Raw genomic sequence first — 16,383 nt, 5'->3', positions numbered from 1 at the left:
AACATTGAAACTCTAAAGATCACGATCATTCACGAGCGATTACACCGCGACACCTAGACGTTCGTGTCATAGGTGGTTTGTGTGCCTTCAGCTTGACGCCAATAAGTAATACTCCATTATACAAAATTCAGGGTTATCTAACATAGTAATTAGTGATGGTCAGTTTCATAATCAATTTTGAAATAGGTACCCTTAATTTAAAATCCTCCCTCAGTCCTACTAAAAATGAAAAAAGGAAGCTTTAAAAATAAAGGGAATATTGATTATGAACAGTGAAAGTATTCCGAAAATAAGAGATACAATTGCTTCTTGTATATTCTATATATATATGACGTATATTAATTATTAATAGCAAGCTCTACCTTTGATAGATTAATAGATCACAATGACAATAACGTAATTGTCCCAATTGCCTAATAGTGAATCATCTATCCGTTAGAATGATCAACTATTTATCACGAAAAATACTCATTTGGAAAGTTATCACCATTGGCTAGCATTAGTGAGAAATTCTCTTATATCTACGTCCACAATTCATCAAGCAACTTCTAGAAGATTTGTCTTCTCTAATGGAATAAGTATATCCCTTCTGGCAAGCTCGTCCGAGTTTCTAAGTTTTTTCAATGTTCAATGTAGAAAATTGTATAAAGGTCAGTTATTTTGTTCGATTACTTCAGTCGAGATGAATGTGGTGAATCCGACACTACTTGTTTGTTTCATTTTGCTTTCACTAGTGAACGAATCTTGGCAACAATCAGGTAAATACAATTCAACGTCCTGTTGTCCATCGATTTTTAATAAAGAATATGAGCTAGTGATAATTAGTGGAAATGTTGGAATTGATCGCCAATAAATTGAACTTTTTCAATGTGGTGATAATCAGCGACATATTCATTTCAAAAAAACTGGTCAATTACTAGAATAAGTTCGATAATACTTTGATTTTACATTCATTGCGTTTTAATGAACGGCATGATAATGATGAAGCCTGAAAAATTATTTGATTTTTCTATAATGAAATCAATATATCTGGATAATAAGTACAAATATCAAGTTTATTAATAGTCGTTCCTAGACTTATTTTTGCAACAAAGCATATTTTCTCACATTCACTTGGTGCAAAACGCACGGTCGAAAAAAAAAATCCCGAAAAAAGTACCTACGTAAAGTTAATGCACGAAAAATGCCACAATCTACTGAAGTCCTGCAAAATCCTTCCCCTTTTTTCAATATGGAAATGAAATGGTTGAACTTGAACTCGAATTCTTCCAATTTATGTATTACTAGCTGATGACCCAGCAGACGTTGTCCTGCCATAATGGAGAAATATTGAGTAATTGGAAGTAAAATGAGAGATGAAAAAAATAAAGGCACAAAAGTATGAAAAGGGAAGAACGTTTTCATTTCGAACTTTTTATTGAAAAAATTGATTGAGTATATATTTATAAAAATAATATTACTTATATATATTTTTCATTTAAAGAGAACATCAGCTTTTTCATTAAAGTGCCTCTTTGTAAACCAAAGTTTATGTTTTGTCTGTTGAATAAACAAATAGAGGGCTTGCCATCACAGAAATAGGCTACATACAATAGGGAATACTCCATCTGATGAAAATGTTGTATTTTTTATGAAATATTTTTGAACCATCACATTTTTAAATACCCATTTCAACCGTTTCCCAAAAAAAATTATTTTAAGTACTTAAAAATAAAAAATAAAAATGGGTATTTAAAATTTAAAGCGTTTCGTTTCAATTGCACAAATTGGCAACATCGACTGAAATATGCGTTGATAATATAGGACAACAAATACACTATCTTGATGAAATAGACAAAGATGGCTGTGTATGAAGTCTGGGATGGACGAGGAAGGTCGTAAAATTTTATGGGATTTTTATGGCTGGTTGCTGTTGAGGCTCGCTAGTGAGTACGCGCCTTATGATGGCTGCGAATCAACAGTTGTTATTTTATAAACAAGCCATTGTTCTTTTCTTCTTCTAGTAGACGCTGTTACCAAATCGAAGCGATTTAAACTTTAAAACCTCATATTTGAAGAATGATTTGCAAAAGTTTCCGCGGTGCATTTGAAAAATTTATGAATGAAACTCATAATTATTCAGTTAAAACTCTGATAACTCAAATTCCCCATTCAGTGTGTTAAAAGCATGAATGCTACAAGCACTCAAAGGAAGCGTATTTTCAACGTAAATGTAACTTACGAAGCTTAATGTCTAAAAGATGTATACATATCATATAGTACTTGTAATAATTAATGTACTGAGCACTGATCACTCAGATTCACAATAATTAATTAACTGATATCCAAAATACCCTGGAACGTTGAATCAATATTGAGATCCTGTTGTTGATTAAGTTCATTTGTCAAAAGTCAACCGCCAGCAAGTGTCAATCACTTCTCCGTGGAGCGTAGACTTCCGAACATACACTTGCGTGCGAAATTTGAATTTCGTTTAGTTTTCTTGATTTTTCTGATTTCCCAGGAAACTTTTCCGAATTTTTTTCCGTTAAAACGTTCTACAAAGTATGAGGAAGGTTTACAGGAAAAAGTGAATAAAGTCGGTTCAGCCGTTTTTAAGTGATAGTAACTCATCGCATTTTTATTTAAAATGATGAGGACGACGACATATAGTTTAGGGGTGATTAATTTTTTAAAGTTGATAAATTTGACTTATTCAAGAATTCTTCTACATAGAGAATACCTAAGATCCGAGGTTTGTGTGTTACTTTTTACTTACTCTGTGAATGACTGCTCTGGCGATAAATTCAAACTAGCAAGCAAAAGCACCGTACTTAACATCATAATTTTTTTTAAACATTATTTTCGTTTCCAGAGGAGATATTCGTCCAGAATATTTTCTTTTGTCGGTAGCATCTGGTTTTCAATACTTCTCTTATGAAATCGATAAAAATTTTATGCACGATTAGCTGACTAAATGAAAATATGTTAGAGTATATTTATGGATCAATCCACCCATCCGTTATTCCAGATTCGTGTAGCTACCAAGGACAACAAGTAAATGGCGAATTTACGATTCCTGGTTTGTGCCTACTCTACAGGTGTATACCTGGACAAGGCGTTACAGCAATCGGGTGAGTTCAAGAATGATTCTATCGATTCAGTTTTACAGTTTCGAAAAGGGGTATCAGAGCTACTTTCGTTGCTACGTCCTCTACAGCTAGCCGTCCAGTTCCAGGGTTCTATTGAACTCCAGTATCTGGGATGGCTTCAAGGATATTACATACTGGCTCCTGCAAGTTTCTCGTCCGTAGCATTTTTTGATTTGGCTAGCATTATCGAGGCATCCTGTTGTCCCCGGATGATCTGGAGTTTCATCCTCCTTCCCAGAGAACCTGCACTCGGCAGTATCTGCTAGCAGCTAGACCCATTCCCATTGGGTGCATCCTGAGGCGACAATGCCTTGTGAGGAATCCAATAAGGAGATGTAGAATATTCTTGCTGATATTCAGATACTACAGTGTAAAAGAAACTCTTTAATGTCCGGTCTCTGAAGATTCTTTCAGAGTTAATACCTTTCCGATTTTTCTTTTTTCCACAGAAAGGGTCCAGGCTAATGAAAGGAGTTTGTGCTCCTTTCCTGGCAAGTGTATTGTCCTCTTCATTTTCTTGGATTCCCGAGTGAACCGGAGCCCAGGCTAAATAGACCTAGTAATTCGTGCCTGATTCGTTGAGTTTCCTTCGGCACTTCCATATCATCACACATTACAGAAACTTTGATCGCAGCCTGACCCTCATAGACCGAGAGCTGGCGACGAAAATCGGCAAGAGTTTGTAATGGCTCATATTTAAATACATAGACATATAGACATGGACTGTGCCTTCCCTTTATGTCTATGCATGAAATACGGTCAAAAAAAGTGACAGAGAGAAACGCACGTCGGGCATGCAGTTGTCTTTTTCTAGAATTTTGATTGGTCCACACTCACCTCTATGTGAACAGAAAAAATACAGGTAAAAGCCCGACGATCATTCCTCTCTTTCTATAAAAAAGACATTTTCATGCTGACATTGCTCAGTCCATGTCTCTTTGTCTATGTTTAAATATTAGTTAGTTTTGGTGATGTACATGACTTACATGAGTCAGCACCCACTCTCAAGGTCAGGTAGTGGAACAACTGGCGCCGACGCTCCTTGATTTATGTTAAATTACAATATCCCTACTTTGGGTGAATGCTGACTTCCTCTGTTCTATTGATATGTGGTCTGACTATTTTATTCTCAGATAGTATATGATATTTAAGCAATAAATGCATTTTCAGCCATTACAAATTTCTTGAAACGACATCGTTAAGGCAGCAACTTCTGTGGGGTACTAACCCACTACGTTTCACAAAAATAAGGAATATATCGCTATGCTTATAGTTCCTTTCTAGGTTGTAAATTCGTTACCCAAAAAATAATTTCGAATTAAAAATTTTCAAATCGAACTAGGGGCGGGAAAATAAAATGGGCACTCTTTTCAATAGTCAAAGTCCCGTGAATATCGGTACGTCAGTCCGAAGATAACGCCGGAACAAAATAAAATAAAAAATCAATTATATTCCATTCACTTTCATAAAAGCAAAAAGTTGGCCATAGAAATTTGACTCATTCTGCTCTGAACAGGACGAAAACGCTTGTCAAAACATTTTTGGGTTTTTAATCAGCGCAATGTTGTCTGCTCTTCATAAAGGTCTTCTCCATGTGAATTTATTTCAGAAAATGAATAATGAATTCGAACATATGTGAAAGGCATAATTACACAAACATACAAACTGATTCCTTATCAGTTTTTAAATATATTTATTGTTGCTGTAGAGAAAAAGTAAATTATTATCATATAATACGCAGTTACTTGATAAAAGGTTATGTTGGTTATACTATTCGACCAAAAATTGAAGACGTTACATCAGTTATCGATTCTAATCAACAATTAATTCGAAATAATCAACCCAAAGATGACATATTTCAAATTATAATTCCAAATTTGACGTTGTAGGTCTTTTCTAAAAATAAAGTCCCCAGCTGGCACCATCTTTTTGGGTCTACCAATAGGAGGAAATTCTTTGTCATCTTCTTCATTCACAATCTTCTCGAATGTGGAAACATTCAGCTAAAATATACGTCGTTCAGATTGAAATGAAACGTAATAAAAATTTAGTTACATTAGGTACGTATGTTCGATACCGTCTGATAAATCTTCGACTTCGGAATATCAGGGTTATACAGCCTACATCCATTTAAGTAGGGCCTTCGACTCGGTGAATCGGAGAGCGCTATGGAAAATCATGATCCGCCTTGGAGTACCCCAAAAATTCTTAGCAGTGTGTAAAAGCCTTCATACCAACAACACCGCTAGAATACAGCATTATGGCTCTACAACCGACCATTTCTTAACCAACTCTGGAATAAAACAAGGCTGCGTGTTAGCGCCTTTACTGTTCAATATTTTCGCCATAGCTGTCTCGATAATTGCTGACATGAGTATACCTGTAAGAGGTGTTGGAATAAGATTCAGATTTGATGGAGGCCTATTTAACCTGAAGCGCCTCAGAGCAAAAACCCATTCAAAGGTTATCACGGAACTTCAATATGCCGACGACTGCGCACTTATCGCTAGCAGCCCAGAGGATGTACAGATAATGCTGGACACCTATAAACATATATACGAAGCTTAAGGCCTTAGACTAAATATCGACAAAACCAAAATCCTGGTAAGTTCCCCAGAAAGCCTTCAAACACATATCAGCCTGGAGAATGAAACCCTAGAACAGGTCGAGCAGTTCAAATACTTGGGAAGCTTCATAAATACTAGGACACGGAAATACACAACCGTATCAATTCGGCATCACGGGCATTCTGGAAGCTAAAGGTCAGAGTCTTTCAAAATCACGACCTCAATCTGAAGACCAAGACAGCTGTTTACAAAGCAGTCGTCCTCCTAACGCTTCTTTACGGAAACGAAAGCTGGACGCCCTACAGGCGACATATTAAAAAGATTGAACAAACGCAACAACGTCATCTAAGACAGATAATGCACATCAGATGGTTCCACAAAGTTTCGATTGCAGAAGTCTTGCAACGCGCGAGTTGTACAACAATTGAGACTCAAGTAACGAGGGCCCGACTCAGATGGAGCGGTCACATTCTGAGGATGCAAGACACAAGACTACCCAAAATAGCTCTGTATGGCGAATTGGCAGAGGGAGCCCGGAAAACAGGAGGCCAGTATAAGCGGTTTAAGGATACAATAGATCAATCCCTAAACTAAAATCAATTCATGCCAATCATAACTGGAAACAACTAGCGTTAGACAGGTCACAGTGGTGATCTATGGTGCACAGTTATAATGGAGACTCGAGAAGAATTCAGCGGCGGCCAGATCTGGTTGGTGACTATCTCTGCCCGGAGTGTGGAAGGTTCTGTAGGTCACGGTTGGGTCTCTTCAGTCACAGGAGGGCACACAGTCGCAATTAGCCCCAATAAATTATAAGTCTGTTCTTTTTTTATGTCTTTTTGTAGATTAATTCCCGGTAACGGGATACAGCAATGAATGAATGAATTATTAGAAAGAGCGGATCTAAATTCTAAAAACTGATACTCAGTGTTGTCTCTTTGTCAAGTACTTGGGCATTTTTTAGCAGTAACAACAAAGATTAACATCCTCTTTAGTAAATGGTTGTGGCAACGTCGTTTTGACATCACGACATTTCATGAGCGCCCACCTTACCCCGTTACAGTTACGAAAACTTGAGAAAATTATTTCATGGCCAACCGAGTACTTTCATGAAAGTTAATGGAGTATATGATAAGATAACGTGTTAATAATCCAAAAAATTACGTACTGACTGACTGCAATTTCATTGATTAGTATTGATTTCGCTAAAATCCATCCTTACTTACAGATGTGGAATCAGGATACCCCCTGAGGGTTGCTATGTAGAACATCCTAATACCAAGAACTATCCCGAATGTTGCTATTCAAGAGTGGTTTGTCCAGAAGCGAATTCCATAAATTCAGAACAGACACTGCGAACTTTCGACCAGTCGAACGCTACATCTTTCGAACAACAAAATCTGGGTTATCCCAGATTTTCTTCTTTGCCTCCATTCGCCAACCAGCCAGCTTTCTCGACGGATAGACCGCAAACACTGAAAACCTTGACGCCACCCTTACAAGATGTTGCACCAAATTTTCGACCCAAATCACCTCAGAATAAGAGACCCCCAAACGGTGCTTTTTCCGAATTCCAAAATTCGCAAAGAGATGAGGATTTAAGAAATGGTCCTTACTACTACAAGAAATAAAGCTCAATTTACTATAGGTTATTCGAACAAAATTATTCGAAATATTGAAGTTTATTGTTTTTCTATTTGAATTGAATATTTTGTATCTCTGCTTTCAAAGGAAGACTGCAAATTTGGAAAATAATATTTTCTTGTAAATTTCTATTTTTATTTATTTTTTATTTCTTTTTTAGTACTACTAGTAATACACTCTATTCCAAGAGACTTTTGTGTTGCATCTGATAACAACAAAATTGTCAAGTTTCCTAAAATTCCGAAATCGAATTTGAAATCATTTATAGAAGGCTGCGACTAGAGTCCCGACTCGGGATCTGTGTCCAGTCCCGACATTGTAAAAGGGTTTTGAGGTTATGTTCGCGAAACGTATATTATCTATGGATAGTTGCGACAAAATTCAAGGAGTGATTCCTTATCAAAAAATAGTGTGGGCTTTTTCTAAATCAAGATTGAAAAGACAAGAGAAAATGGTATCTTGGAATTTGAGAATGGAAGGAGCAGCAAAGTATGCAATTCTAACTGATGAGAAAGTTGAGAATTGCTTAGTGTAAATTGCTTAGTGTAAATTGATCCAGAAGAATTGCCAGACGTAATTTTTGATTCAGAAGTGAACCTCTTCCTTGCGGCCTTTCTTGACTGAAAAAATGTGATCGAGTAAGGAAGCTGCCAAATATATTTGTGTTGTAATGTATAGTCCATTCAACAATGATTGACATCTCGGGTGGCTATGGAAAATCGAATTTAAGTTGGTAATAGCCCATAAGTTCAGATTTTTTGTTGCGAAGTTCAGGTTGGTATGGTGAATAAACAGCGATCCACAGACCAATTATTATGAATCTATGCACTGACCGAAGGTAATTTGAGTTTTGTAGAGCTGTTTACATTCTTAATTCAATCCAACAAATTGGAAAGATAATTATATCAATTTTGATTGCTGATTAATATGCTCTGAATTTGAATATTTCTTCTTTTCAAATACTCTTCTAGGTTATATTTAAATATTCCACTCTGTGATTGAAACTACAGAAATTATTGAAGATCTTTTATGATCAGATTTAAGCTGCGTCTGAACTTTCGAGTCCTACTGGGATGTCAATCATTCTTGAATGGACTATATGATATTTTATTCGAAATAATGATTCAATGCTGCGACACCTCAATGAAATGTATTTTTATTTGAAGTGTATGAAAATTCAGCCAAAAAGGTAAAGGTAGTGGCTCTGTTTAAAATGTTCAACTCAGATGTTTAATTTCAATATTGCTCTTTTTTTCTCTTTATAAATGTTGATTTGAAAGTAAAATATACTTTAACAACATATTTATCTATCTACATGCCCGATTGAAATATGAATCATTGTTTCTATTTGACTGGATATAGGCTTATGATTTGTACTGAAAATTGAGTTTTTCGCTACTTCTTTCACTGCTTAATAATTTCAAAACACCAGTTGAGTGCATCGTTGAATTCGGGACCGAATATCAGTCCCGAATTTAAGGACGTCACTCGGGACTGGACACGAGTCTCGAGTCGGGACTCTAGTCACAGCTATTATAGAAACCATTCCGCATTAGTTATCCAACAAGTAAAAGATTCGTCACAAACTTCAGTTGGAAAAAATACATCCTTCGAAACTTAGTGAATATGTAAAAGCTTGTGGTGTAGAATGCCTTTACTAGAGTCCAGTAGCGGATCCAGGTGCGAGGGGGGCACAGGGGGCACGTGCCCTCCCCAAGACCAAAAATTCTTTCCTCGCTTGCAGTAAATTTTCATATGATTTTCAAACCTATTTCCGAAAGTTTACCTCAGTGGATTCGAATAGTCCACCAAAACTTGAATCTGTGAGATCTGAACCCGTCTCTGAATACGTCTACATAATTCGTTTTATATTTTCGTGTTATAACTTCTCTTATTGACCGATAACCATTTTTTTTTTCACTTTATCTTTAGAACAGAAGAAGCCTAAAGATATTCGTGTATTACCATAAAAAAGTATTTTTTCAGATAAGAATAGAAAATTTTAGGTTGGGAGAGATGGGGAATGGGGAGGAGGGTTGTGCCCCCCAAAATCGAATCCTGGATCCGCCTCTGCTAGAGTCTAGTAATTTTTGTTAGTTCGACAACAGTAGAACTGATCAAGAAGAAATAGATATCTATAGTCCATTCAAGAATGATTGACATCCCAGTAGGACTTGAAAGTCCAGACGCAGCTTAATATCTGATCATGAAAGATCTTCAATAATTTCTGTAGTTTCAATCACAGAAGTGGAATATTTAAATATAACCTAGAAAAGAATTTGATAAGAAGAAATATTCAAATTCAGAGCATATTAATCAGCAATCAAAATTGATATAATTATGTTTCCAATTTGTTGGAGTAAATTAAGAATATAAACAGCTGTACATACTTCAATTTAACTTCGGTCAGTGCATAGATTCACAATAATTGGTCTATGGATCACCGTTGATTCACAATACCAACCTGAATTCCGCAACACAAAATCTGAACTTATGGGCTATTACCAACTTAAATTCGATTTTCCATAGCCACTCGGGGTGTCAATCATTCTTGAATGGACTATATATCCACCGACTGTGGTCCACAGATTACAACAAATTGTTTTAGTAATCTGTGTCGCTGTACCTTCTTCAAACCGATGACATTTTCTGTCATTGTTTGTTTTTCTAGTCAAATGTCTCCAAACTTGATATTCATTAAGTCTATGGTGATCGGAAAACTTTTATGACCATTATCGATTCGATGGGCGTTGCCGGATTGTGAAAACAACGTAGAATGTTCATGAGAGGGCACTTCTGAAATTAGAATTTTTGTAAGCGAATACAGACAAAATGCAATTTGTTAAAATAAAAAAAAAAAATTCGGACTTGTAAGGATTTTAATGACATATATATTTTGAAATTCAGGAAATAGCCAATTATAAAAAAGATTGTGATGGGATTCCCTTTTCCGTGAGCTTTCCAACGAGTCCACACGTGCTGTATGTATGTTTCTATTTGAAAAACGGAAGTTGGATGAAGTTGCGGCTAAGGGGTTAAAGAATGAAAGTGATTAAAATTAAATTGAATGGTTTCAGCGTTTTCATTTTGAGTTACTGATTGAAGAAAAATTGATTTTATTCCAGGCCCACCCTGTATAAGATTTGTTCGTATGCAGATATTCTTGTTTTGTGTGGGAAAAAATGTGAAAATTAAAAGGTATGCTACATCCTTCGTTCGTGCCTGCCCCTTGGATGATGAAATAATCCCCAAAAAGATGAAATCGAAGAGGCAGACATCCAGATCTCCGAGTTTTGTCATAAATCTTTTTTCTAATGATTTAAAAATGTACTTCAAATTTTAAACTCCCATGTTCAATTTTCTTTCTTGAATATGACTGTGTTTGCTTTTTATGAAATATAATATGTTCTGCAGAAAATGGGGATAAAATGCTACATTCTAAGATATTCATTGTCATATGAAGAAGAAATTTCTATTCTACTCACCCCGGGTTTCATAAAGCTTGATCGGGGAATAAACGGTTGATTGACGAATAGACGTCAATTTGTTTTCAATCGATAATTCAGTCATCGTCATTCAGAATATCATTATCGCATCAAATTATGATGTTCATGCGTCCATTCAATTATTCTCGATTGCTACTTCTCAAATATAATATATTCAGAAATAAAAAGGTTTCAGTATTTTGGTTTTAGAAATCGAGTTACTGTCAAATCGTTGATCGGACAGTCAAAGTTTTATGAAACCCGCTGTTAGTTTTTCTATGACATGAGAAAAAACTAGACAGAAATAGTATTCCTCGTTCGACAAAATATACGAATTAACAAAATTGAATGCCACACACAGAACATCAATCTAATTTCAATATTTCGATTAACTAGCCTATGATAATTATCGGGAGGGTTGGGCGTTAAATATACGGGAGGATTTCATGGAGCCGAAGGAGTGGTAGGAGGGTGGAGGCGTAAAGGTGTGAAATTCATTCGACAAACAAAGTTTATTTTTGTTTATCTCCAATTTGTTCTATTTTCATATCGAACGCCCGTTTATCACGAGTCATTTGAAACATTTCGAGGAGGAATGGATAGTTTTCTTTCATAAGAAAACTTTTTTTTGGAAAATCAGCCACTGCTTAGATACAGCCCTCTTAAGGTGGCTTCTGAAAACCAATTTTCTTTTTTTCTTAGAATCCAAAAAACTGGACGAGGAATGAAATTGAGCAGGTATTTTTTGGTGTAGATGAATTATTTCTCTGTCAAAGAAAAGATTTGTTCAAAATGAATCAAGCTATCAAAAATAAATTTTTCCGTGGTACATGTATAATATGAATGAGAAAAATTTTTCTTGCGAAACTAATTTCAGGTGCGGCATTTTCTACCTCTTGTAATTATAGAGGAACAGCACCAATTTTTTTTTTCATTTCGTTCTCGCTCCCATAGAATGTGTACTCAATTTGATTTCTGTCAGTTCTCTGTTTTCTGAGAAAAAACTATAAATAGAGTGGAAGTATCACAATAGATGTAACAATAATGTATGGTTTGAGGGGGCTGAGCCCCCCTCCTTATAAACAACTGAAATTATCAATTCATTAAAACATTCTACTTTTTCACATAATTAACTCAGAATATTATTTGATATTTCTTTTCATATCAAGAAGAATGAATGGAACAGAATTTTATATTTTATCACTAATGATGCAAGATTATTCTGACCAAGTGGGTATCTGCATCTGGTCCATGAATTGCGTTTCTTCTTTTAGTCACCATACCTATACCAATGTTGAAAATAAAATTTAACAAGTTTCAGGAGTTTAACTGCTGGTAAATCAATTAATATGTTTTAACATTCACGTACTGTATACCAATGCATGCGCCATTTTGTAGCGGTTACGCTGTTATATCTGATAAACCTTTCGGCCAATATTTCACAGAGAAAAAAATCATTTGATATCGAAGTATATTTTATTCCTTAAATTTATGAAAATTTAAGTATGATATAAAATGAAAGTAGGTTCAAAAGGGAACTTTTCGAAAGATGGAACGTTTAAAAATAGGATTGTTTCAATAATGAATATTCCTTCATTCCTTCTGCTACACCCATTCAACCCAAATTCGCTAATACCCTTTTTAAGAGACTGTATATATCATTCTGTTCTGTCCATTCTTCAACAATAGTTTGAATCAGGTGTTCGAATGTTTAATGAAGATCGGGAAACAAACATGTCGTTTCCCGTTTTGTGTATTTTTATGGGGGCTGTTTTATAAATTTTCTATTCCTAGGAATCTTGCAAAGGCTACTTCCTAAATCATGAAATTACTTCCTTGAATAAGAAATTTCCATAAGTAAACACAACATTCTTCAAAGTGCAAGTAAATTTTGTTAACGGGCTGGAGTTTCTTCTGTATATATACTCCATTAAATTTTATTTTAACACTCGGTTGGCCTTGAAATAATTTTCCCAAGTTTTTGTAACTAGAACGGAGTAAGAGTGGCACTCATGAAATGCCGTTGATATCATAACACCGTTGTCACAACTAATATCAATTAATTTCATAAAAATGCCGAAAGTGATTGAAAAATATAGAAGACAGGGTTTCCCGGTTTCAGGTGCTATTTAGAATTCAGGTCCGCTCATTCAAATAGTAGGTAACCCTGGCATTCTAATATCAACAATATATCAGACGGTATCAATGTAAATGAATCTGAAATGGGAGACCCAAAAAAGTGAAGGCATTTGAGAGTTTTATTTTAGGGTGAACGAATGCGAAAAGTTACTACAGGATTTTCGATCAATGTATCATAGAATAAGTTCCAGAAAATTAATGTTTTTATTTTTCATTTTACTCATCCAATATATTGTAAATGTCTTAAGGGATCAATAAATGTATAATTATTATTATATCGAAGTAAGAAAAATAAACAGCCATAAATACTCGCCAGTTGTTTTGTTTAAAGGTGAAGTTCCTCTTTCCTTGAAACTTATTTTAATTATTTTGACTTCCATTGATTCATGATGATTTTTGTTGAAGAATTTAACATTCTTTTAATTATCCGTTAATTCCTTTGAGCGATACCCATTCCCTACCAATGCATCAGATGCATATTATCTTAGGGTTGATTTCTTTTGAATTCTACAACTGATATTACGTCATCAGTTACATCAGCCAAAGAAGATAACCCTACATTTTCGTACTATACAGAGTGGAATGTGTCAAATTTCCATGGCCAACCGAGTGCTAAAATAAAAGTGAATGGAGTATATGTGATTGATATAGTTGTTTGTCGCATTATACAAGATGACTTACAACCCCTATACAAGGTGTTGACGAGTTATGTTTTTAAATTTTTTAGGGATTTTGAGAAATATTGAGTAATATCATCGAGTATATTGAGTTTATACTCAATGGTAATATATAACATGACAGAATGTGAAGTACTATACAGGGTGATTCCTAATTGAACCTCAATATTTATGGAGGTGATTTTTGGGCCCATTTTAAGAAGAAAACTTTATGTGAACATATGTCACAGTGGAGGTCTTTGGTACACAGTTATAATGGAGAATCGAGAAGGATACAGCGGCGGCCTGAGTGTGGAAGGATCTGCAGGTCACGGTTGGGTCCCTTTAGTCACAGGAGGGCGCACAGTCGCAACTAGCCCTAAGAAATTACTGTCTGTTCGCAATCTTTTTTTTTTTCTTCTTCTTCTTTTTGTAGATTTATTCCCGGTAACGGGATACAGCAAAGAATGAATGAATGAACCTAAAAAATTAAATTTACGTATGTCTCCGCATGGTGATATTGTCAGATGTATGTATTAAGGATAGTGTTATGATCATGCAGAGAAACGGTTTTTATTTTTTTAAGCGGAAACCGTGAATCGGATTAAAAAAAGTCAAGTGATCAATTTTGGTAATAAATGATTGGGAATTTCAAAAATAATTTTCATTTCATTAAAAATCTGTGGCGTACCATCTGCCAAAATAGGTAGGTCAAATTACGTACGAACGCCACTGGCGGAAATTAAGAAAGTAGTGATACATTCGAAAATGCCTCTTGAATCATAGTATACATGTATGACAAATTTCATTGAAATATTTTAAATGGTATTGTAGATATTAATAATAAATGATTCATTTTTGAAAACTTTACCACCCTGTATCTCAAAAGATAAGACGTTTAGGACATATGTTTATATGAAGGTGTTTTCTTAAAATGGGCGCAAAAATCACCCCCATAAATATTGACATTCAATAAGAAAACACCCTGTATAGATGCTCTCTACATTCTTTTAATTTTTTTCAATTCCCAAAGCTATTTATTAGGGGTGGAAATATCAATCCAATCTGCTTTTAGCATTTTTTTTTCTAGTGAATTTCATGTATCGTTTACTTTCAGTGCGGTTACTATTCATAATAATTTTCCTGAATTATAGTTATTCTATGAAAAAGTTACTTTAAAGTCAACTACTACTTTTTTGTTCAATATGAATGAAGATATCAGAAATTTATTATAACATGAATTGGGCAAAATGTTTCTTGCGAAACAAAACAGCGTATTATTCGTTTTCCTCATGTTTACACTGTGTGGGTACCTTGAGGTGTACCTTTAAAAAAGACGGATAATCAGTTTATTCAAATTATCTCTGCAACGTTTCCCTAATAAAGATAATACGACGAACATTCATTTCAAACACCAAACAAAGATAACTCAAAATATTAATTGTCAATTGTTCGAGACAAAATTCCACTATAATGAAATACCTCAGACGAATGAACAATGGGATTAATAGAATCAACCGAACGTGGATTTAATCGCTAATTTAGTTTCATTACTGTTTTGTTCATTCACCTTATATAGACGATTATGATGCAGATAACCTAGTTCGGAATTGAAATATTATTTCGATCCTATGTAACACCAAGTCAGTGAAATCTGCAGACCTCGTTGCAGACTATAATACTAAATGTATAATATATTAAATTCAAGGGGTAATTCCATGTCAAAAAATAGCGTGGGTCTTTTTAATTATTTTTTCTGAGCAGTCGATGCTATTCTTCTTCAAAATAATTTCTGTTGACAAATTTTTTTCACGAAGGGGTAATTCAATAAAACAGTTGATTGGCGAAATATCCAATATATTTAGTTAACGGAAACGGAGATTTCACTACACTCATGAAAAATATTTGAAGAACAGACTCCCATAGATTTATATATTTCTTAATACATGCTAACAATTCACATCAAGTATTTCCAATACAGTTCGTTTGATTGAATATAGCTGAAATTGCCATACAACTGTTCAACAATTTGACAGCATATCCAAGAATGCAACAAAACTGGGGAGGATTGCCATATAAAAAAACAGAACCCATGTGTATATTTTGTTGTCGGACAACTATATACATATCAAACTATTTTTAGTATATGCTCATTGCCGGGCCTATTGTTTAAAAAAAATCAAGTCCACAGCTTGGATAGAAACAAAGTTATGAGATGTAGGGACCCCTGGGTCACCAGGGGCATTCTCTGATAAGATGTATCCTTAATTTCTGATTTTTCTGTTTTTTTTTATTCTGGATTGAACTGGTTGAGATATAATCATGGCTTTTGGTTACCATATTCTGCATATTCTATCAGCTTAATTAATTAATTATCGTTGGTTCTTATGGGAAAATGCACTTTTTCGACCATATTTCAACTATTCACATTACAGAAAAAGATTAAAACATTTTTTGCACATTTTAACCTGTTCTACATGATGAACAAGAAAAAAATATAAGTTGCCATATGAAAAAATCAAGTTCTTTTCGAACTTCTATTTGAATTTTTAACTTTAATTTTTGAAGACCCTGTATATCAGATTGCTAAATATAGAGATGTAACGTATGATCCAATATGTTGACAAGAGCTGGGCGAAATTTGGTTTTGATACATTCATTAGGAAAATTAGTATCAGCTATTTTAGTGAGCACCTACAGCTGTCAAAATTTTAGGAAAAAGTCGAATATCCCAGAATCGGTGCTATATAAGACCATGGTT

At 34.7% G+C, this 16,383-nt stretch overlaps 2 protein-coding genes across 2 annotated transcripts in view; one reads left to right on the top strand and one right to left on the bottom strand.

Annotated features, from left to right (window-relative positions):
• LOC123308295 (ecotropic viral integration site 5 ortholog) overlaps positions 1-16,383 on the bottom strand; it is a 103,491-nt gene that overhangs the window by 47,192 nt on the left and 39,916 nt on the right. The window lies entirely within an intron of this gene.
• LOC123308288 lies at positions 550-7,373 on the top strand. The gene is made up of 3 exons (XM_044890889.1): positions 550-758; positions 3,011-3,113; positions 6,927-7,373. Exons 1-3 carry the CDS (start codon positions 683-685, stop codon positions 7,327-7,329), a joined length of 582 nt encoding a protein of 193 aa, XP_044746824.1. The 5' UTR covers positions 550-682; the 3' UTR covers positions 7,330-7,373.

Source organism: Coccinella septempunctata, chromosome 1 (assembly GCF_907165205.1).
Source record: "Coccinella septempunctata chromosome 1, icCocSept1.1, whole genome shotgun sequence".
NCBI classification, from domain to species: domain Eukaryota; kingdom Metazoa; phylum Arthropoda; class Insecta; order Coleoptera; family Coccinellidae; genus Coccinella; species Coccinella septempunctata.
Note: the sequence above shows the minus strand (reverse complement) of the source record. Positions and strands in the feature narration are given on the sequence as shown.

What these genes read in the sequence shown, in the direction of transcription:
- LOC123308288 (XM_044890889.1), top strand. Translation starts at nt 683, where the DNA reads ATGAATGTGGTGAATCCGACACTACTTGTTTGTTTCATTTTGCTTTCA. An exon ending in CGAATCTTGGCAACAATCAG is followed by an intron (nt 759 to 3,010) that starts GTAAATACAATT and finishes CCGTTATTCCAG; the next exon opens with ATTCGTGTAGCTACCAAGGA. An exon ending in CAAGGCGTTACAGCAATCGG is followed by an intron (nt 3,114 to 6,926) that starts GTGAGTTCAAGA and finishes CCTTACTTACAG; the next exon opens with ATGTGGAATCAGGATACCCC.